Source organism: Myotis lucifugus, unplaced genomic scaffold, assembly GCF_000147115.1.
Source record: "Myotis lucifugus unplaced genomic scaffold, Myoluc2.0 scaffold_87, whole genome shotgun sequence".
NCBI classification, from domain to species: Eukaryota; Metazoa; Chordata; class Mammalia; order Chiroptera; family Vespertilionidae; genus Myotis; species Myotis lucifugus.
Genome location: NW_005871135.1, coordinates 4316118 through 4338997, shown reverse-complemented (window position 1 = coordinate 4338997; position 22880 = coordinate 4316118). Strand labels below are relative to the sequence as shown.

At 43.2% G+C, this 22880-nt stretch overlaps 2 protein-coding genes across 4 annotated transcripts in view; one reads left to right on the top strand and one right to left on the bottom strand.

The window, feature by feature from the left end:
* MORN5 (MORN repeat containing 5) overlaps window positions 1-9879 on the bottom strand; it is a 27961-nt gene extending 18082 nt beyond the window's left edge. Inside the window, exons 1-4 of one of the 3 annotated variants that reach the window (XM_023755959.1) lie at window positions 9345-9879; window positions 6523-6670; window positions 4678-4789; window positions 2922-3053 (exon numbers count right to left, since the gene is read on the bottom strand). In XM_023755959.1, the coding sequence (XP_023611727.1) occupies window positions 2922-3053; window positions 4678-4789; window positions 6523-6670; window positions 9345-9349 (397 nt within the window). In that variant the 5' untranslated portion in view covers window positions 9350-9879. Of the gene's footprint in view, window positions 1-2921; window positions 3054-4677; window positions 4790-6522; window positions 6671-8674; window positions 8808-9344 lie in introns of those variants that run through there. The other 2 variants (XM_006091125.3, XM_023755960.1) reach the window with 2 other exon arrangements.
* Window positions 8870-22614, top strand: NDUFA8 (NADH:ubiquinone oxidoreductase subunit A8). The gene is made up of 4 exons (XM_006091124.3): window positions 8870-9056; window positions 15285-15448; window positions 18547-18712; window positions 22301-22614. The coding sequence occupies exons 1-4, from the start codon at window positions 9006-9008 to the stop codon at window positions 22436-22438; spliced, it is 519 nt and encodes a 172-aa protein (XP_006091186.1). The 5' UTR covers window positions 8870-9005; the 3' UTR covers window positions 22439-22614.
* Window positions 22615-22880: the final 266 nt, after the last annotated feature.

Genomic DNA, 22880 nt, shown 5'->3' with positions numbered 1-22880 from the left:
GACCCAGCTGCCAGTTTGTTAAGGTAATTTCAGATCTCAAGGGCCAGGCCATTCATATGCAAAGCTCTACTCAGCTTGGGTGGGGCAGGGTCTCAGGGAATCACAGGGTGAGCAAACAGCTATGGCTGATCCTCAGTCCTGTCCTAAGAGGCCCCCGGGTCTCAGTGTCCCTTGGTAATCGCTGCATGCACCTCTGAGAGAAAGCTGCCCTCGAGTTCCGCCCGATGCTAGACAGTCCAGTTCCTCCCCCTATGAGTCTGGGTCCCCAGAGACTCGCCCGGAACTGGATTTCAGAGCAGTTGGGAGCTTGTGACTCCCTCCTGATTGAAAAAGACACCAGCATTCTCTGTTGCCAGCCCTTTCCTTGCACGAGCCTCCGTACCTCTGCACTTTACTTCCACACCTCCTCTGAGTCTCAGTGTGCTTTTCTCTTTCTTTCTAGTTGTAGAATTTCCACTCAGCCAGCCTTCCTGTGGTTCTGGATGATGTCTGTCTTGTCTTTTAGTTGTAGTTTTGAAGTGGTTGTGCAAGGCAGCAATTTCAGGTGTTTACCTATGCCGCCATCTTGGTTTCTCCCCTCCCATGATGTATTTTTAAGACTTAATTTTTTTTAGAGCAATTTTAGGTTCACAATAAAATTGAGACGAAGGTGCAGAGATTTCCCATATACCTCCTGCCTCACACATGCATAGTCTCCCCATGACCAACATCCCTCACCAGAGCTATACATTTGTTACAACTGATGAACCTATATTGGCAGATCACAACTACCCAAAGTCCATAGTTTATATTAGGGTTCCCTCTTGGTGTTGTACATTCTATGGGTTTGAACAAATATATAATGGCATGCACCCAGCATTATAGTATATAGAGCATTTTCAGTGTCCTAAAAATCCCTGTGCTCTGCCTATTCATCCCCCTAAATGCTTTTTAAAGTTTATCATTGAGCATAGCTTTTGCCCACAGGATTCTGGGAACATAATTTCTGATTCCCCAACCACACCACATTTTTACATGAGTCTGTGTCTTTGTACATGCTGTTCCCTCTGCCCGAAATATCCTTCCACAACATTCTTATTTATGAACTCCTTACTCATCTTTAAGACCCATCACTTCTGGCACCATTTTTTCTGACTGACACCCTCCACCACCTCAGCCAGGTGATTAGTTCTCCCTCCTCAATATCCTTTCATCCTCCAGGGCTTCCCCCGACCAGGGCCCATATCTCATTCTATTGTGATTGTATGTTTCTGTGTCTATCTGCCCCACTAGACTGTGAATCTCCTTGGGACCAGGATGTCACCTCAGTGAGATAAGACTAGGATATAGTTCAAACCTAAAAAGCTGAAAATGAGTCAGTTGCATTGTACCACAACTGAAGAACGATTATACCAACACAGAGTTCCCAAAATATGTCCATGGAACCCTAGTTCTATAAAAATGCTCCCAACTAATTTATACAGTGGAGTAGAGGGGACACTGTACAAATTTCCCTATGGGGAGAGGCTGCTCTCATCAACCAGGACAGGCCTTCTGGTCTACCTGGCAGTTTCTTTCTCATTATAGAGCCGAGTTTCTTGATCTGGATCTTTAGAGACTATCAACCCCTTAAGATTACATACAAAATACGTGTTTGTGTGTGTGTGTGTGTGTGTGTGCATGTCTGTACATTTTTCTAGGAGGAAGTCCATAGTTGTTATTCCTAGTGAGTCTGACTCTAGACAAGAGAAAGGTTAGGAATCACTATGTTAAAGGAAAATGCTCATGTTCTTACTTGTACAGGGTGTCCCAAAAATATATACATACATTAACAGCTGATGATTTCTATTACCTTTTGAAAACAAAATGTATTTTAATAAACACTGCCTTTATAATTATTCAAAGTGTGTATGCATTTTATTTTTGGATACCCTGTATGTTAGCTTCCTGCTAGTCTGGTCACTGTCAGTCAGTCCTTCTCAGTCTGATCAGCTAATGTTCACTTACCAAATTGAGGTTCTGGAACCTCCAAGGTACTCCCCTGGCTGAGGGGCCAATGGTCCTTTTTGACCACATGGTATCACTCACATCTAGGCCTTTAGCTGTGATGTCTCCTTTGGCTGGAAAACCTCTCCCTGTGCCTTGTGATCAGCCCTCAATTATTCTTTGGGTCTCAGCTTGGCTGTCATTTCCTTCTTGAGACCCTCTTCAAATTTCCAATTCTGGATTAGGTACCCCTTCTTTGTGTTCCCACAGAAGCATTCCCACCTCTCCGGCCCCACCCCCAATCTAGGGCCATGTTTTCCCCTTTCGTCGTGCTTATTCCATGATGTAGTCACCTGTTTATAGGAATTGTCTGCTATCTGTCTAAAGCCCCATGAAGGAAGGGGCTTTGTGTCTAGCTTTTCCATGTTTTGCTGCCCACACCAAGCATAGTGTCTAGTATACAATAGGTGTCCATTAAATACTAGTTGAAGGGGATCATGCAAAAATAAGTACCTTAGCCTGGCCGGTGTGGCTAAGTGATTGAGCATTGGACATGTGAACTGGGAGGTGGCTGTTTGATCCCCAATGTGGGGCATGCAGGAGGCAGCCAATCAATGATTCTCTCTCATCACTGATGTTTCTTTCTCTCCCTCTCCTTTCCTCTCTGAAATCAATAAAAAATATTTTTTTAAAAAAGTACCTTAAGCCTTTCAGTGCTATACTTATGTGCTGTCACAGTCAGACCATTGATGTCATTTCCCTTACTCTTAGTGACTGTGTATAGAGTTGATAGTTTAAGATTTTCAATTAGTGAAACATTCAGCTAATCAATTTTTGTCTTTTATTGGCAAAATTTTCTTTCTCATCCAATGCATGTGTGCGCACACACATGCACAAACCTGCGTGTGGATGAGAGAAGAGAAAACATGTGCCACAGGGTGTCAGAATAAACATACCGGCATTTCGCAGAAACTGTTTCATATAGTCCCTGACGACCCTCGTTTTCGGGTTGTAGAAGCCATCTCCACAGTCATAATAGCCTGCAGGGATTTTTCTAGGCGGGTCCATATTGGAGAGTTGAGAGATACCTTGAAAGGATAAATAATGGATAATTAACTCACCACCAAGGCCAAATTCAAACCTAGCCTCTGCCAAAGTCCACTTCGGGCCAGTTGCTCATGTGAATATTGGTTCCGCTGTTGGACTAAACACTCCCCATTGAGGACCAGGAGCAAAAGCAGCAGGAGCAGTGCCCCAGAGCAGTGTCCCAGAAATGGCTCAGTGAGGAGGCGTCTTAGGAACTGGACCCCCATCTCTTTTCTTTGACCCCATCTTCCATTTCTAGGGACACCATGATAAGGACACATTTCTGGAGTCAGTGAGACCCTGAGGATGCCTCCGAGTTGGCCATGTGGATAGAAGGCATGTAAGGAGAGGAATGGCATTCAAGGTGCTGGCAGAGGCCAGAGCAGGTGCTTACACCTCACTCAGAAGCCCGGGGAGTCAGGCACGTATAAGGAAGAACAGAAGGAAAGAAATGGGCCAGGTGGGCAGGGATCAGGTAATAGAGAACCTTGACTCTCACCCAAATTAGCATCATAGCCGCCATTTATCGCTTATTATGTGCCAGGTATTTGGCTAAGCGCATGACTCCTACTATTTCACTTCATTCTCACAGCAATCCTGTGGCCCTGTTTTGCAGATAAGAAAACTGAGGCTCCAAGAGGTCAAGTGACTTGCTAGGAAAGTTATCCAGCTAGGAAGCGGGTAGATATCCAGTTTGTAACCTGTATATGAAGTTTCTGCTATCAGGGGAGGAGAGGGCCTAGGTACCATGCCCAGGACTGGGGACATGGGAACCACCACGAGGGCAAGAGGAGCTGGTGCATCTTTTAGGTCATGTTGTATATCTTGGAATACGGAGGCCTGAGCAGAGGGGACAGGGTTGGGATGAATAGCTTCCTGGGTTTCATATAATTTGTGGTTCTCGTAATTCCCTGTCCTCTGGACTGAGGCCTGGATGCCCACTGAACATGGCCCCATGCTCATAGCTCAGGGTCCTGCACGCTGTAGGCTCTCCTATGTTGGTTAATGATGACCACTAGGTACACCATTGACTAACAATTACTGAGCGCATTCTCCATGCCAAGCACTTTCTAGCAGTCTCTCCTGAAGCCTCTTGCACATGACCATCTCCCAGATGCTCAGAGAGGTGAAGGGGCAGCCCGAACCCTCTCCCTGCCCTAACAATGTCTGCCCTGGCACTGAGGGGGGCGCTGTTGGAGAGGTCTGCAGAGTGCTGAGTGACTTGGGAAGGAAGTGGGTGCTTAGGATCAAGCTGCTCTGCTGGGAGTCACAGGAGGAGAGGGCAGGGTGCAGGGAAGGTCATCGCACTGCCTTCAGGTCTGAAGAGGCCCAGCTTTGGCCAAACCAGCCACTGAGTGAGAGCTGGGGGCCTGTGGCCGGGGAGCTCTTTGCCTCTAGGCCTCTGTTCAGGTGAAGAGCGCATGACAAAGTCCGGGCCCCGTCATCACAAATCCAGGAGGAGCCATTTATAAGTTTCTCAAGTGGCTCCAGAACCTGGCTCTTTCGTGTTCTGTGACCTCTGCTCATTTCCTCCTCTCCTTCGGGTTACTTCAATATGCCACGGCCCACTTATTAAAAACTGCCTTTCGTCTCCCTCTCAGTTTGGGAGTGAAGGAGCCTGGGTACCTGTAGGCTTCAGGCCGTGGCAGATCTCGGTGTAAAACCTCCGGTCGTAGCCGTCACAGTAATGCCAGTTCTTTGCGTCATACTGCAGTCCGTCGGAGAAGGTGTACGTGCCCTGGACGACAAGGAACACACAGGGGATCTGAGGAAGCCCTTCTTTAACCAAGAAGGACAGACGCCAAGGGAAGAGGTGACTGCCCAACTGCCACAGAAAAGAAGTGGTAACTTTCACAGATGATGAGAAGAAATGGATGTTCAATGCTGAGCTGTGCCTGGCACTCAAAATATGACGAAATGTGACCTTGGGCAGATGACCTACCCTCTCTAGCCCTTGGTGTCTTCCTTTGTACAATTAGGATAACAATAGTACATATTTAATAGGGTTGATTCAGTGAAATTCAAGGAAATCGTAGATGCAAAGCATTTCGCACAGTGCCTAGCCTGTAGTAAGCACTCAATAGATGTTTAAAGTTTTTACAACTCTTTTATTGTTATCAAAGCTCAAAAGGTCAGAGCCATCTGTCACAGTCCTTTGTGCAAACACGTCCCTTCTGCTTTTGCTGCCTTCGTGCCAAAGGAAGCCCCAGGATGCAGGCATCGCATTGGCCTGAGCATCAGGAAACACGGGTGGAAATTCCAATACTATTAACTCACTGTGTGACCTTGGGTAAGTCACATCCCCTTCCTGGGGCTTCGAGTCTTTTAAGCTCTAAGACAAGGAGTGTTTCTTAATCTTTTTCAGGTCATGAGCCAGCCCCATACACACCCTTGGTGAGACTGATGAAAGTTATAAATCCTTTCCCCAGAGAAAAATATAGTTCCATACACACAAGACTTTTCTATATAAATCAGGAGCTTTTGCTGGCTCCCTGAATTCTGTTTGTGACCCACAAATTCCAGGTTAAGAATCCTTGGATTAGATGACTTAACACGATAGTATCAGTGGTGGTGGCTAATACTTATTGAGTGCCGACTGTGTGCCAGATACTGAGCTAAGCGCTCACATATACTGCTTCATTTACTCTCACAGCCATCCCAGGAAGTGCCTGATACTATTGTGGCAGGCGGAATAATGGTCCCCAAAGATACTCACATCTAATCTCTGGAACCTGTGAATATGCGGAGCATACGTGGGAGAGGGGACTCTGCAGGTGTGCTTAAATTAAGGATCTTGAAGTGTCAAGATTATCCTGGGTTATCTGGGTGGGGGGCCCAATGTAGTCACCAGGGTCCTTATAAGAGGGAGGCAAGAGAGTCAGAGTGATAGAAGATGAGGTGATGACAAAAGCAGAGGGAGAGGAGATAGAATGATGGAAGCAGAGGTCAGAGTGATGGGTGGCCATGAGCCAAGGGATGCAGGCAGCTTTTAGAAGCTGGAGAAGGTAAGAAAATGGATCCTCCCACAGAACCTTCAGGAGGAATGCCGGGCTGCTCACCTGTTTCAGACTTCTGACTCCCAGAACTGTAAGATACATGTTTCTGTTGTTTTAAGGCACTGACTTTGTAATGATTTGTAACAGCAGCAATAGGAAATTAATAAAACTCATCCCCAATGTATTGGATAAGGAACCTGGGTCTCAAAGAGGAAGTCATGGGCTCAAGGTCACACAGTAAGTGGCTTAACAGGATTCAAACTCACCATGGCCTAACATCAGGGCCTCTCCAGAGGCCCTTCTGGATCCAGAAAGAGAAGACCCCAGATCCCTGGATGTCAAGAGGAGGCACCGGATAGGGAAGGCAGGGTGGTGTGTGTGCATGTGTATGTGTGCATGTGTGTGTATGTGTGTGTGGTGGGAGTCCTCCTGTCTGAGGCTTTCTCCTCTGCAGCCGCCCTCCCAGGCTAATCACCTGAACAGCAAATCCCTTTTCCCAAATGGCATCGTATCGGCTCCCATTGGGGAAGTACAGGGTTCCTTGGCCGTGAAACATGCCGTCCTTCATATACCCAACATATCTTGTTTCAGTAGGGAGGATGTATTCGGCCTCACCCTCCATCCTGTAAAGACAAAGGGAAATCATTGAGCCCTGCATGTCAGTGGGAGGATCTGAGCCAGCAGGCACAGGAGACAAGGAGGAACCTAACCCCGGTCCTCAGATGTTATCATCCCAGCAATATTCTGCTTAAAACCAAAAGTTTTGTTTTGTTTCCTTCAAAAGCTCAAAAATAAGAGGAGCTGATGAAGGGAGGAGAGTGTGAGCTGTTCCTCCTCTTCCTCATAGAGAGGCTGTCCTGAAATAATCCGTCATTCCTGGGAACATCCCTGGGTAGGCCCAGAGAGGGGAGGGGTGTGCCCAAGCCACACAGTAAGCACTGTGAAGGAGAGACCAGGGCCAGGTTTCCTGGCAGCTGGCTCTGTGTCTTTCCTGCTAAGACCAGCCCAACCCTACCCATTGCACCACAAGTGGGATATTTGGAAAAGTATACAATTTGGACGGGTTACATGGGTCTGCTTAAGGAATGCTTTCATTCATTCATTCCTTTACTCATTCTCCATTCTTCTCCACTAGCTGGAAGTCACTGCTCCTAACTCTGAACTTCTTTAGGCTTTTGTTTAGTACTTCTGTTGGATGCTTGCCTAGTAATTGTATATTTCATCTCCCCTATTTAATCAAAGCATCTAGGACAGCGGTTCTCAAACTGTGGGTTGCGACCCCTTTGGCGGTTGAACTACCCTTTCACAGGGGTCACCTAAGACCATCCTGCATATCAGATATGTACATTACGATTCATAACAGTAGCAACATTACACTTATGAAGTAGCAACGAAAATAATTTTATGGTTGGGTCACAACATGAGGAACTGTATTTAAAGGGCCAGAAGGTTGAGAACCACTGATCTAGGAGGAAGGCCTTGGTATCCTCAACTCTTAGAATCATGTTTCTTCTTAAACAGATGCTCTACAAACATCTACTGAGTAAGAAATGAAGGAAACAGAAAGGTCAGTGAGATGACTGAATGGATGACAGATGCCACTGAGCCCCAGGCCCAGAGCGTGAAAGCATTGTGGTTAAAGCACAGCTTCTGAGCCATGCAGACCTGGAGTCCAAGCCTGGCTCCACCTCTCTGTGCCTGTGTGACCTTGGGCAAGCTCCTTCACCTCTCTGAGCCAGTTTCTCATCTGCAAAATGGGGATAATGACAACAACCCCCTAAAGGTGTTGTGGTAATTAAATGATGGCTACAAAACTGTAGCAGAATGCCCGGCATATACTAAGAGCTCAAAAACTGTTTTGCCTTTATTCTATCGCAAGAAGTAAGAAGAGAAAGAAATCTTCCTTCTTCTACTACTGCTTTGCTTGAGATCACATAATTTCTTTTTTTTTTTTAGGTTTATATTTCCTTTAATTCTTGCTCTTGTACTTGGCTTGTGATCAGGAAAAATTAATAAACATCTATCCTTTTCTCTTTTTTTGCTTAATCCCATCACATCATTTCTAAGCATAGTTTCCATCTAATCCTTCTCTGAGATTAGCTCCCCTTTTTATTACTGCAAATTGGACATCATTGTCCTTCTATAAACCTTCTACAGACATCTCCAGCTCACCCAAAAGGGAACTCACCCTCTTCTTTTTCAAAGCAGCCCCTCCTCAGAGTTCTCAATTTTCATGAAATGGTATCAGAATTCTCCAGTTCAAAGCTTGGAGCTGGGCACTGGGCTGGGACTGGAAGCAGTCTCTGAGTAGGACTAGGAGCCAATCAACTGCCAAGTCCTGGCAATGAAATCCCCAAACTCTTACATGTTTCTATTTCCTGCAGACCCACTGCCTCTGCCTCGGCCCAAATATATATGGAATGAAAGTATCTCAGCTTTGACGCTTGAGCAAGTTACTTCACTTCTCTGGGTCACATTTTACTGAACTGTAAAATGGGAATAAACAATCCTACCTGAAATTGTTGTTCTGAAGGTTAAAAGAGATAAAGTTTGTGAAAGTGTCTACTACAAGGTCCCTTTAAGAGGCACAGATGTTCAAGACATAATGAATCAAATGAGGCCCTTACCTCCCATCTACAAATTCTCCAATATATTGGCTCCCCGTGTACTGCATGGCGCCCGCCAGCTTAGCTTAGTTTCCAGGCCTTGGGACCCCGGAGTCTCAGTGTATACCGCCTCACTATGACAACCACGAGGGGTGGGCGGAGCCAACGCGCTCGCTCAACTTCCTGCATTGCGCACGCTCCCTGGCTCGCAGAAGCGCAGAGCAGTGCGCCTGCGTGCCGCCGGCTGCGCATGCGCAGGCTGTAGGCGGCCCTCGGCGGTCGGAAGGGGAGTTCAAGGAGACGGGGGCGACGCGGCTGCGGCTGCCTCGTCCGGGTCGGGGTTACCGACATCATGCCGGGGATAGTGGAGCTCCCTACTCTGGAGGATCTGAAAGTGGAGGAGGTGAGACTTGTCCGGGAGGCAGGCAAGCGGGGCATGTGGCTGAAGTTTCCCGGTCCTGGGCCCAGCCCGGCTTTAATTCAGCGGACCCTGGGCCCAGGCCCCTTTACCCCCAACCCCCCAACACAAACAGGTCAACCCCCCGGACGCCCCTTCCTCAGCTCCGGGAGTCGCCACTCCAGCCCGCTGTGGCTGGTGAACTCTCTCCCCTCCCCCACAGCGACCCGCTTCCTTACTGTGAGTTACAGTGGGTACTTTTTACTAAGCACCAACCAGGGGCACTTTACTTACCTCATGTCACTTAATACTCAAACCTCCCTGCGAAGTAAGTATGCAGCCCGGCTGCTCACAGGGGAAGGAGAGAGGCTCCTTACAGTAGCATCGTCGGTGCAGAGTGCATTAGAATGGAGGTGGAAACCCGCAGGAAAAGGAGATGGTATTGGAGAGTGAAGTTGCTAACAGCCCTGGGGAGGTGTTCGGCAATAGGCCATTTAAGGCACTCAGTTATTCAAGAGGTACCGTTTGAATAATTGCCGTGTGAGCACACACTGGAAAACAGCCAATGTCCCTGCCCTCATAGAGTTTATAATCTAATAAGGAGAGAGACGTTCGAGGAGCAATGACGGCACAGTGTAGCTAGCGCTGGAAGTGAAGACCGTATAATACCCAGGATAGCAGACCTGAGCAAGCCTTTCCCAGACGCCAGGTGGGATTTCCGAGCATCCTTCCAGCGACACCGAGGAGGGATATGATTGGTCTCGCCATGTTGTAAGTTAGGAACAGGTCATGAGAGAGGACGTGCTTTGCCCAAGGTCACCTGGCTAGTTAGTGGACGAGCTGGAATAGGAAACCAGCTCTGATTTTAAAAGCCATGCTTTTAAATGGACCTTTGGGGCAGACCCTTTTCTATTTAGGAAGACAAGTGCTATTTGACGTGTCTCTAGTGTTGGTGGGAAGCAGCAGTTGCTGAGCCGGAAGAGGTACCTGGGCTGAGGCAGGACTGGGAAGCAACTTGCACAAGGCCAGATTAAGAATTTTGGACCTTATCCTGTAAGTGAGGCGATGGGGGGAGGTGGACGGTTTTAAGGCAGAGGAGTGGCAGGATCAGGCAGAAGAAAAGATCAGGCCACAATGGAGAGAACAGTAAGACTAAAATTAGTGTGCCAGAAATTATATCCCAGGCACTGTATTAAGTGTTTTTACTCCACTTAATCTTATATGGCTGTGACAATGGCAACTGTTATTTTTCTCAGATGAAGAAATTTTTAGTTGTGTTCAGGGACGTTATCATAAAGTGAAATTTGCTAAAAGGTGGCGGCGGGGGATGGGGGGGTGAGTGCTGCCAACAGTCAATCTTTTGTTTCTTGCTCTCAACTTGCTGTATTTTTCATTGGAACTTTAATTTGGTACCACAAACAACTGAGGTTTCACTTTCTGCAAGTATTCTAGAATACATTTGCCTTTAGGCTTCACACAGTTAAATTGAGAAACAGGTAATCACATAAATAACTAAAATACAAGACAGTGTAATTAAATGCTATGGAAGAGGGGCAGACGTGGTTTAAGAGAGTATGATTTGCAGTTGTCGCTAAATTCTAGGCCTAACTGCTCAGTTACCTTGATTAGTCACTTTTAGCATTTGCAGACACCGTTATTTTATTTGTAAGATGAAGTGATTCCAGCTGTAGGATTAATTTCCTGAGGCTATAAAGGGAGCAGAGCAAACACTTCTTGGGCATAATGTAAGAATTATAAGCAGAGATGGAGTGAAGAGCTTTCTAAGCGAGGGTAGGATCTGAGCAAAGGTAAGGAGATGGGAAAAGGCAGGGGACCAAAAATGGGTTCTGGGACCAGGGAGTTCAGCGTTCTGAGAGAACAGCAAGAAGTTCCCGTTTGAAGTGTCATGGGCGATTTGGATCCAGAGGCTTTGAGTACCCCATAGGAAGTTCAGGCTTTATGCTTCTGTTAAACCCGAATCCTTCCAGGGTTTTGTTAATTTGTTTCAGTAGCAGAGTAAACTAAGAATTGTCTTTTAGGAAGATCACCACAACAGCTCTGTGAAGAGTGGATTGAAGAGAGGACAAGAAAAAGAGGGAGACTAGTCTTGGTGGCTGTTGACCCCAACATAATTGGTGACTGTGCGTAGAGAGGAAAGAACAAATATGTCTAGAATTGATCAGACTTAGCCAAAACTTAGGTATCAGAAGCAGGAAAGGTTGAGGAATCAATGTCAGATTTGCAACCTGACATTGGGACCAATGAAGCCAGAAGGAGGATGAGGTTGAGAGGCAAGTTAAACACATTTTGGACCTCACTGACTTTTGAGTGATGGTACACCCTACGGAGAAGGTAGTCAGCAGCTTGGGCTGGAAGATCCTTGTACACATTGACAATTTTCCGTAAAAAACACAAACTAATACTTATAATGTGCTTTCTGTGTGCTAGGCACTGTTCTCAATATATTAATCATAACAGTTCTCTCAAATAGGTACTATTATCCTTCATTTTACAGAAATTAAGTAAAATATAAGTCATTGTATAAATTAAGTACTATAAAAAGAGGCACTGACATGGTTTAAGGAAGAGAGAACAGGACTAGATGATTGGTTGTAGATTGTAAGACTTTTTCTGCCTCTTCCACACCTGCAGACGAACATAAACCTGTGCAGTGAGGCTGTTGTGAGGATAAATGAGGAAGGAGGTTGAAGTTCTGTGTTCTCTGAGACAAAGGGAGCTGAATGAATTTGAGAGGGTATTCACGGCGAGCAGCTGTGAAAGGATGTTTCTGTTGGGATTCGTCAGTCTCAGTGAAGAAGCAGGTGAGGGGAGATGATGACATTCTGAAGTTCTGTGCCACCTCAGTGATAGTGATGTCATGGGAAGAGGCCTGGTGGGAGGTCATTCTCTGGATTCCAGTTCTGTGGTTGCCACTGACCTGCTATGTCAGCTTGAGCACATCTCTTTTTCCTCAGGATAGAGGCAGTGTGTGGTTCTCATTCTTTATTTCCCTGTGATAGCATATGTTACATGCTCAGCAACATGGGTGTATCTAGATTTTGGTAGGACCTCGACTTTTATAGGAAAGTAAAGCAAAGAATTCCGTTGTCTTTTGGGGCATGATAGCTATGAAGGCATTTGAGTTATTAAATCAGCCATTTAAAGATATTTTAAGGCATTTGACAAAGAAATAAATATAGCTAACTTAACCCTTTGCACTCCGAACCATTCTGGACATTGGCTACCAGCTACTCGACGCTACTTTGCGGCGGAAACATGCATTTACAGACCCTCGTATTATTTAGTATAATTTTGGAACCAAGTAATGTATTATAATGATATTGGACTTATATGAATTGGGTGACATCGAGGAATGTATATTTGCAAAAAACACAATATTTTATTGTTTATAATTTTGTACAGTATGATAAGTTTTGTAACACTCCCCAATATGCATTGCAGGCTGATTAGTGCATGTTTGACAGTAATAAGTGGTTTGACGCCTGCCACCAGGTGTTTTCCTGTTAGAACACACAATGCAGTCCTGTTTTCTTTGTCCCACATCGGGAATATGTAGTTTATTGTTTAATCCGACACAAAACCCGCTGACATTTCTTGTATATATCTTAGTAATTTTACGATATTTTGATTTAATTTCTTGTGCCATTTCAAGATAAAACTTCAGGGAAACATGCATGTCTCAAAAAGTTGCGTTGAAATAACTCAATTCCCCGTAATCACTAATAAACTGCAATGTCCCCTGAGAGGGGACATCCGAGTGATATGCTAGAATTCCAATGTCCCCTGAGAGGGGACAGCGGAGTGCAAAGGGTTAATTTTTAAAATATATTAAGCTTTAAAAAAAAGTTTGCATCTTGATTTTTATTTTTCCAGTTCTTTATAGGTAATATAGCAAAACAAGTGTGTACCACTTAATTAACCTAAATAAACACTTATTAATACAAAATTTTACAGATTTTTAAACAAATTTACTAGCATTGCCATGGCAGATTTCACTTATATCATAAGTAAGTAATTGCTTTGATAATTGTAACAATTGTAATATTAATAGACATAGTCATAACTTTATTTTTCTCTTCCTGTAGTATATAGATGAATTACTCTCTTCATCTTTCTTTGCCTTTTAGCTTAGTAATAATTTAAGCTAAGCTGGGTGAAATTCATAAAATAAATTATGTAATTTTTATTATAGAAATAATAATTATAAAATTTTCACATAAAACTCCTTAATAAAATATTTGCAAATAAAATCCAGTGGTATCATAAAACATAATACACTGTGACAGGCTAGATTTTATTCTAGATACAATGGGTCAGTTTTAGAAAATCTATTAATGCTCTGCCTTACATTTATAGATTAATGAAAAGGAAACCTGAACATTTGTCTTTCCTGATGGAGAAAACAACAGTAAAACAAAACCAATTAGGATCAGAAAGAAACGTTCTTAATGAGGAAAATCTAAACAACAATATCGCAGACACTAGCAGCAAATGTCATTCCAAACTTTGAAGTTAAGAAAAAGGCATGGGTGCTGCCACCATCACTGTTCATCTGTGCTATCCTGGAGGTCTGGGTCTGAGCAATAAGATGGGAAAGAGAACAAGAAAGGAAGGGTAAATATCAGAAAAGAGAGGAAGCAGTTTCTATTTGTAAGTAGAAATTTTTCCATTAATTCTCTTGAGTTTTGCATCAGGATTGACAAGAGTTCAGTAAGGTATAGCTAGAGAAAAGATGCAGTGTACACATAAGCAGTAACCAATTTGAAAATGTAATAGAAAAAAGATCCTTGTTAAAGTACTGAGGAATGAACACGAAATGTGCGGGGTTCCTAGATGAAGGAAACTAACCAAGGGACACAAGAATGACCTGAATAAACATAGTGACATACTGCATTCTGGATGAGAAGGCATGATTCATGTAGTCTTACCTTATTTGTAACTATTGTATCCCCAATACCTGGCACAGAAGTGAATATTCAACAGTTACTTCTGCTAGACACTATTTTGGGTTCTTGGTGAACCAAAGTAAATGTTACAATTTCACTATAGTTTGACATCTTTATTGGATCTGTGTTGAAAAATCCATATCCTCTTGGACCTTACATTTCTAGCAGTCACACATAGGGTGACCACTGATGCAAGCTCACATGAGATGATTAGAGAAAGACTCTGAAGTGGAAAATTTGAACAGAGACCCAATAATGTAAAAATGCTCTTTTAATTTAATATATAACTAAATTTAATGCAGTTCCATTGCAAATTTTTTTTTTTTTTTTTTTTTTTTTTTTTTTTTTTTTTTTTTTTTTTTTTGTGGAGGGCGGTGTTCGTCTGGAAGAATAGCCAAGACAATTTTGAGAAGGAAGAATAATGGGAAGGATGGTCCTCCCAGACAACAAAGTGTTCTGATAAGTTATAGTAATTAAAATATTGTGGTACTGGCCCAAGAAAAGGTACAGAAAAGGCCAGCAGGGCTGTGGCTGCAGCAGCTGGTAGATAGCTAGGTGCTGCACAGTTCCTGTGAGCCGCGGTAGCTGCCCTGGTGCCTCAAAAAAGTACTGGAATCAAGTGAGACTGACAGTTGTAGGGATGCTACCTGGGATATACTCTATAATTTTTAAAAATTCACATTTTTTAGTACTTTATTATTAGTAATAACTTACTGGATGACATGATCGTACTGATGCTTTCTAGTCTCTCATCTTCTGTGATTGTGCAATCTTCTGGGGATTTTAGATATCTTTCTACTATTAGATATACTCTACTATTCTAGCACCTGTATTAGATAGGTATTAGCTAATCTTCTTGTACACTCTGGTATTCTATCACTTCTGATCCTGGAGAGGAGACTCATAAAAGCTTCCCAGGGTTGATTTCTCCCATTACACCCAGAAGCCTCCATCTTTCTTCAGAGCTCCCTTCTTTGTTATACAGACTAAGGATTCTGTTAGGGCTGCCATTTCCATGTCTAAATGGGGATATGAGAGGGTAATGAAGGTGTATAAAGCCATGGATGTGAAAGAGCTTTGTGATCTCCAAAGCAGTGTAGATAAGATCATCAAGGGTCATCAGGGCAGTCCCCTTGTCTTTACTTTTTTTGGCAAAGTCATAACAGCTATCTTTGTGTCCCCTCTGTTTTGAAGCCTGAGGTGAAGCTGAGGAAGCCATGTCCTAGTCACAAATCTGTGGTCTTTCTCCCATTGCTCCTTTCCCCAGGTGAAAGTCAGTTCAGCTGTGCTTAAAGCTGCGGCCCATCACTATGGCGCTCAGTGCGACAAACCCAACAAGGAGTTCATGCTGTGCCGCTGGGAAGAGAAAGACCCGCGACGGTGTTTAGAGGAAGGCAAGCTTGTCAACCAGTGTGCTCTGAAGTTCTTCAGGTAAAAATCTTTGCACATAAGTGCCTAGTTCAGTGGTTCTCAACCTGTGGTTCGTGACCCCTTTGGGGGTCGAACGACCCTTTCACAGGGGTCGCCTAAGACCATCGGAAAACACATATATAATTACATATTGTTTTTGTGATTAATCCCTATGCTTTAATTATGTTCAATTTGTAACAATGAGATTGGGGGTCACCACAACATGAGGAACTGTATTAAAGGGTCGCGGCATTAGGAAGGTTGAGAACCACTGGCCTAGTTGATTGAACCATCCAGGTATATGTATCTTGGTGAACATCAGCTAATTAAAGGGAAGGATCATTTTAGTGACTAATGTTAGTAGGCAGAGCAAGTCTTTGAAATCAGAGAGACCAAAGTAAGCACACAATAACTGATAGTTATTTTTGTTATTTGTTTTTATTATTTGGCAAGTTTTTAATCTTCATGAATCTCAATTTCCAAATTAGAGAATAATACCTATCTTATACAGAATTGTTAGGAAAAATTTGAAAAGGCACATAAGAACAACTCCGCTCAGTGCTCGCTAGCAGGTATCCCTAGATTGTTATCATGGCCATTCCTACAGAACACACAGTTAGGATGGAAAGAAAAGTGTGTTCAGAGTCAAGTTTTGGGTAGGCCACTGTGCTTGATACTATAAGTAAAAACATCCAAATTGTAGTTGTAGGAAAATGGTTTAACAGCCATATTAATCAGATCTCTACTAAAAGGGATTGGAATTTAACTCCAAGGGATTTGGCTCATGCAACTGTTCAATCCAGAAATAGGACTGGCATTGGGCAGGGCTGGATTCAAGGTCTTAAATAATTTCACAACAACGTGATGTTTTTTCCTCTCCTCCCCCGATCTCTTAGTTCTGCTTTTCTCTGTCAAACTTATTTTCAAAGAGACTCTTTCCTTGCTATAGCAAAAATGGGCACCAGCTTCTCCAAGCTGCTATGCCACTTGCTTAGCAGATGTAGACACAGAGTGCCAATTTTCCAGTAATAAGAGCAGAGGTCCCTGGACTGAGTCTGATTGGCCTGGCTGGTTGACTTCATATGCTTATCTTTGAATTAGTTGTGTTGCAGGAGATAAATACTATGGTTGGTCTGGCCTGAAGTGGGAGTAGACTTAGCTTCATCTAAACCACATTGCTGGGAGATAGGAAGCGGTTGTTTCCCAAAGGAAAATTAGAAGGATGTTAGAGAAGAATGGGGAATGACTGCTGGCTAGGCAAAACCCACAGATGTCTGCTAAAATGACGTTAGAGGAAAAAATCAAATTTTGTCACATAATGGCTGGTTTTCTTTTTTGTTTCTGCTGTCTTTGTCCACATGCAAAGATATTTTTGTGGTTAAAATAGTGTGTCTACATTTTAAAATTGATTTTTCACTTGAAACTGTTGGGAACGTTCTTTCAAGTTGTTATATTCTCTTCATGGTCATCATTTTTACTGACTATATAATATTCTATTGGTGGATAAACCAACCATAATGTATTTGATCAAATCCTATTATTAAACATCATTGTTGATTCCAGCTTTGATTGTTTTGGGCAGATCTGCAGTGATTACCTTTGTGTGTAGATCTTTTTCATTTTTAAATTAATTCCTTGACATAAATTTCCCAACAGTGAGATTATCTTATAAAAGGCTTTAAACATTTTTACATCCTTAGCACTGAATCTTGGTATACCTCACCAGCATTACATATTGTTTAAATATTTGGTAGGTATAAAATGGTATTCTTGCTTGAATTTGCATTGATTTGATTTCTAACATTGCTTATTTTTAATTTTTTTTTTATTAAGAGTTTATTTGAGCCAAAACTGACAACATTGCTGGGAAGCAAGATCTTAAATGCTTCCAGATTTTTTTATTTTCTGAGAGAACTTTGGCAAAGCATTTCTCCTTTGGCCCAGCGGTAGTACATTGAAGTGGGAAATATTTGTGTGTGTTGTTTGTTTTTTTCCTTTTTAAGTGGGAAATATTTGAATTTCACGAGTTCCTGAGGTGTCTAGTTGCCTCCAGGAGAGGAATTTCTCACTGCTGAAGTTGCTTGTTGTAGGTATTGGTAGATGACTATTGGGTACGGGTGCCAGGTGCCAGGACCCAGAGCAGAGACTAAGTACCAGAGTAGTGGTTTGCAGACCTTCTTCTACAAAACTCCCATTGGAAACAGTAGCTCACTGACAGTGATTTGCAGTATCACTTGCGAATCACTTTTGTGCACCATGGAAATCCAGCCAGGTGAGGCTAGAGGTAAATCAGAAGAGTTCCCTAGGGCTTTCATAGTCCTTCTTCCTTCCTGTTGCACACCCCATCACCCCCAAGATTATACTTGTTATACTCAGAATACCGGCAAAGGGTATATAAGAAACTGATACCAATGGAACCACGCAGAAATACAAAGCAGATTTTTCTGTTTCCGTAGACCATCTCTGAGGCTGTTTCTGAGCCATGATAAGTAAGATTCCTATGTTGAGTGTAGCTAGAGTCTTGGAATATGACAAGCAAATGGTTCAAAATTATTCTTTTGGGACAGGAGATGTTCTGCATTTCTTCCATGGCCTCAAATACGGCTTTTACATAAAATAACGGTATTTTATTTATGCTTTAGTTTGCATTTATTTGATTACTAGGAAAGTTGAATGGTAAGAGAAGGGGAATTCTGCAAAATAATTAATATGCTACTTTGCTTCTTCATAGAGAGCACCAAATATAATTAATTTTATTATTGACAACAGTAATCTGATTTTTGTTCCGTGCATTAATAGAATGAGGACCTTGAGCTTTTGAGGAGTGTAGGGCATTTTGCCTCTAACTTGAATGCTCCCAGGATCTTCTGCTTGGTAGTTTGTGTATTTGCTTTTTATAATCTGTCTCCTCTGCCATTATCTGTCCCCTCTGACTTCTATCAGCATGTTCATCTCTGCTTATGCCTCTGTCTCTTCTAAACTTGCTAAGTTGATAATCTTTAGAATTGGATCTAAAGAATAAATAGGCTCCAAGTGAGGAGGTCTGTTCCCATTTCCCCCCACATTTCTGTTTTTCATTGTTTTGCGAAGAGCCCCCCTAACCTACCCTTCTTTTCCAGGCAGATAAAGCGTCACTGTGCAGAACCTTTTACAGAATACTGGACCTGCATTGATTATAGCGGCCTGCAGCTATTCCGTCGCTGTCGCAAACAGCAGGCAAAGTTTGACGAATGTGTGCTGGACAAGCTGGGCTGGGTGCGCCCTGACCTGGGAGAGCTGTCCAAGGTAAAAAGGGTGTCTTGCTAGCGGCTCACTCTGCTCACTTTCTCACTAAGGGGAGGTTAAGGCTGGAGGTGGTCAGAAAAGGGTTCTCTGGGAGTACAGGTATGATGTGAGAAATCCAAATTTACCTAACAGGTTAATTAGGGAGTGATTATGCACAGTCCCGAAGGGAGTTTAACAGAGATGCTCCTTTAAATAGATCTTCCAGCGTGTGCAGATTTGTTTGTGGGTAATTAACTAATTGAAGAACAGAAGGGAATAGATGAGGATAAACAAAGTGTTAGGGGACAGACACATTGTTGGTTGAAAACATTGAGGTTATGGTGGAATTCAGTGGGGAAATAGGATCGGGGTTATGCCAGATTTTTCAGGAACATACCTAAGGTAAACAAAGTACATGCCTGTAGTTAAGTTTTCCTACCCTTTCTCCTGTATTTCCTATCTCAGTTGTGATACCACCACCTGTTGAAACATCAGAGCTGGAAACCTGAATGTCTTTTTTCTTCACTTCCCACTCTTTCTCCCTTCTTCTACAGTCATCATTCCTATAGATCAGCAGGAAGAATTTTTGAATCTTCTCAGTGTCCCCGCTTCTTGGGCAGGAGTTCCTAATCTGGGCTACATGTATTTCTGGGAAGGGAGGTAGATCAATTCGGAATTTAGAAGACAGTGCATCCTCTGACATTGAAGAATTTAGGAAATAATTATATCTTCATGATAGGCATGATCTGTGTGGAAAATGTCACTTTCTTTTTAAAAACTTTTTAGGGGCTCCCTGTGCCTGCAGATAAAGTGTCCTCTCCATATCCTGGCATAAAATGCCCTTCCTGACCCGTCCCTGCTTCTTGAGCCTCATCACCCTGCATTCCCTCTGGGACAGCATACGTACCAAGGCATGGAGGGAAAACTCCGGTTTTGAGTGGAGACAGTAGATTTGAATCTTGGTTCCACTTCTTAATTGCTATGGGATCCCAAGCAGATTGCTTAAAATTTATTAACATATCAGGTCTGGCACCTGTGTTAATCCCAGTTTTCTGTGAGGATTAAGCTAGAGAGCCCACGTGAATCTCCAGCCTCGTGCTGGACACACAGACCAACAGTTACTGTCCGTTTCCTTCTGTTGGTGTATATTGTCTGTGGTCTTAAGCTCAGTGTCATAAGAAGATGAATGGCTTAGCAATTTGTTTTTAGTATCTGGCTTGATTATTTTACTTCAGATACCTTCTTTTGCTGCACTGAACAAATTTTTAATAGTTGATAATTCTAAGTTGGAAAGAAGTGGAACTTGCATATTTAATAATGAAAACTACATTTTCTCATTTCTGTTTTTCATGAAGAGAGAATTAACAAATCATGCTGTTATGAAAGCATATTTATTTAGGAGTCTGTGTTAACATTTTTAAAACCCTGAAAAAAATGTATTGTTTCCTTTTTTCAAAAGTTGTTTCTTTAAGGGGATTATCAGTTTTAGTTATGCTGAAATCAGTATCCAGTCTCCTTCTATCAGCTGGACAAAACCTGACTTTTAGCTTCATTCACTTTTTTTTTTTTTTAATCCTTACCTGAGGATATTTTTCCAGAGAGAGCGGAAGAGAGAGGGAAAGACAGAGAGAAATATTGATGTGAGAGAAACACATTGGTTGCTTGCCTCCTGCACGCACCCTGACCAGGGCCCAGGCGAGGGAGGAGCCTGCAACCTAGGTACATGCCTTTGACTGGAATAAAATCTGTTCCCCTAGTGATTCCTACCCACTTGTCTAGTCTCAGCTCTCATGTCATGTCCTTTGAAGTTTCTGACTCTCCTAGGAAGAATTGCTCTTTCACCCGTGGTTCTATCATCCTGGCAATAGTAATATTGAAAAGGAATTATGGAGCACCTGCTGTTTATACATCAGGCACTTTTTGTATATGATCCTAATAACCTTGGGAGCTCATGGCCCCATTTTTAGAGATAAGAAATTGAAGGTTAAGTAGGCTGCTCAAGGTCATTTACCTAGGAATTCATTTAACCACATGCTTCTGCACCTTTTTTCTTTTGAGTGTGGTGCAGAAGAGAAAGTTGTTATTGTTCTTTCCACAATCATTTGTCTTTTAAAGAGTTCCTTTATTGCTTTCAGTTTGAGAAAGATTTTTCTCAATTTATTTCAGAGATACCTCGAATTCCTTAAAGGAGCTTCAAATGCCAGCTGGGCATTTGGAATTACTCTCTCCAGCAGTAAAGAACCATTATTGATCTCTAATTATAGCACAGAGATGAGAACACTGTTTTAAAAACAAACAAAAGACTACTCTGGACTTGTAGTCAGAAGATTTGGGTTCTGGCACCAGCTCTGACATTTACCTTGTACCTTTATCTTAGGCAAGTCAGCCTCCCTGTCCTCATCTGTGAACTAGAGATAATAATGCTTTGTAGGGTGGTTATAGTAATAATTACTAATTGTGTACATGAAAGCTCTGTTCATGATATAGGAAGACTAATCTGGTCATGTTATGTGGAGTGACTTAAGAGTTCAGACCTCTAGATAACCAGACAATTAATAACTGTGGCCTTGTGTCTGTCTTCTCTGGGCCTATTTCCTCATCTTTAAAATGAGAGCAGTTTCTGCTGGGTTTCCAATAGAGATTTTTGTGGCCATCTGAGGGGATAATGTGGATGTAAACACCTTCCATCTCTCTCCCTATTCTACAGTTCAGTGCTCCACCCTCTCGCCTGGCCTCTGAGCTCAGCTCTCCGCTTCTGTCCAGTTTAGCTTCTACACCTTTCAGCCTGCAGATGTGATTGAGTTACTTCCCTGCTTCAGGTTTCCGTCAGGTTAAAATTCAAACACCTTGGCATATCCTACCCTTCATCCTCTGGCCCCTGCCTACCCGTGTAGCGTGCTATGGAAAAGCACAGGCTTTGGACACAGACCTGGCTTTGAGAATTAGCTAGGTAGCCCCAGTGAACTCTGCAAAATACCCCAGGGTGTGAGAATGAGGTGGAACAATGTGCCCAGCATCTCTTCTGACAGCACTGGGTGTGGTGAGGTGGGTGCTCCGTTTTCCTCCACTCTCCATGCAGCCTTTGCTTCGGCCATTCTAAAGACATGCCTCTCTGCCTACATATGGACTGTTTACTGGGAATCTTCCTAATCTTCCTGTTGGCTCCTGGTCATCCTTCAAGATTAAGCTAAACGTTGCTCCCCACCCCTCTTCCCCCCGAAATAGTCCAGGCCCCTAACCCTCAGGACAGGTTAGGTGTGTGGAGTCCTTGCCCTCCTAGCACTCGGTTTGTGTCACGGTTACCGTAATTCGGTGAGGAAGTCGCAGTTGATTTTCTTGTCTGGCTCCCTCACTAGACTGCGCCCCTTGATAACAGGGTATATCTTGTTCCCTTCTGTGTCCCGAACTTCTGCCATGTGGAGTGACACAAAGTGAACCGTCTTAAATGTTTACTCAAGGGTTAAATAAGTCTAAATGTGATTTGCTGGCGCTCAGAGAAGAGGAGTAGTTGGGGCAGAGAAGCAGAGAGGAAACAATGGGAGGTGTCTGGGGTCACAGACCACTCCACCTGACTTTCACCTTTGCGTCTTTCCTCTTCACCCCTCGCAGGTCACCAAAGTGAAAACAGATCGACCTTTACCGGAGAATCCCTATCACTCAAGACCGAGACCAGAGCCCAACCCTCCAGTAGAAGGAGATCTGAAGCCTGCCAAACACGGCAGCCGCTTTTATTTCTGGACCATGTAAAGATGGGTCCATGGCCCACACTCAGCCAGACACCAGACAATGGATGAAAACTCACATGCAGTTAGCATCGACTGATAGAGTTCTTTCCGGGATCACAAACATTAACAAAAAGTTAATTTATGTGACTTGGCAGTTATTCTATACCATTTCCTGGCCATTAAAAAATTTAAAGGAAACAGTTGTATTTTATTATGTTTTATATAACCTTTTGGCCTTTAAAGATGACTTCCCCTTGTGTTTTCTTCTTGTGGTCCTGCCTGTTCCTCTCTTGGCTTTAAGTAGGCATTTGCCAATGTGGCAGTTTGTTGGTAGAGAAATGACGATGGTGGAAAGGCTTTGTTACCTGAGACAGCTGCTTGGGGAAGGGAGGAGAAGGTGTTTACACATTTTGGAGTCGACTCTCTTTCCCATCTGACCTCTGAAATAGATTTTCTTAAAGGTC

Bases quoted from the DNA above. Each gene is read 5' to 3' on its own strand.
- NDUFA8 (XM_006091124.3), top strand. From the start codon at position 9,006: ATGCCGGGGATAGTGGAGCTCCCTACTCTGGAGGATCTGAAAGTGGAG. The intron at 9,057-15,284 runs GTGAGACTTGTC...TCCTTTCCCCAG, and splicing joins AGGATCTGAAAGTGGAGGAG to GTGAAAGTCAGTTCAGCTGT. The intron at 15,449-18,546 runs GTAAAAATCTTT...CTTCTTTTCCAG, and splicing joins TGTGCTCTGAAGTTCTTCAG to GCAGATAAAGCGTCACTGTG.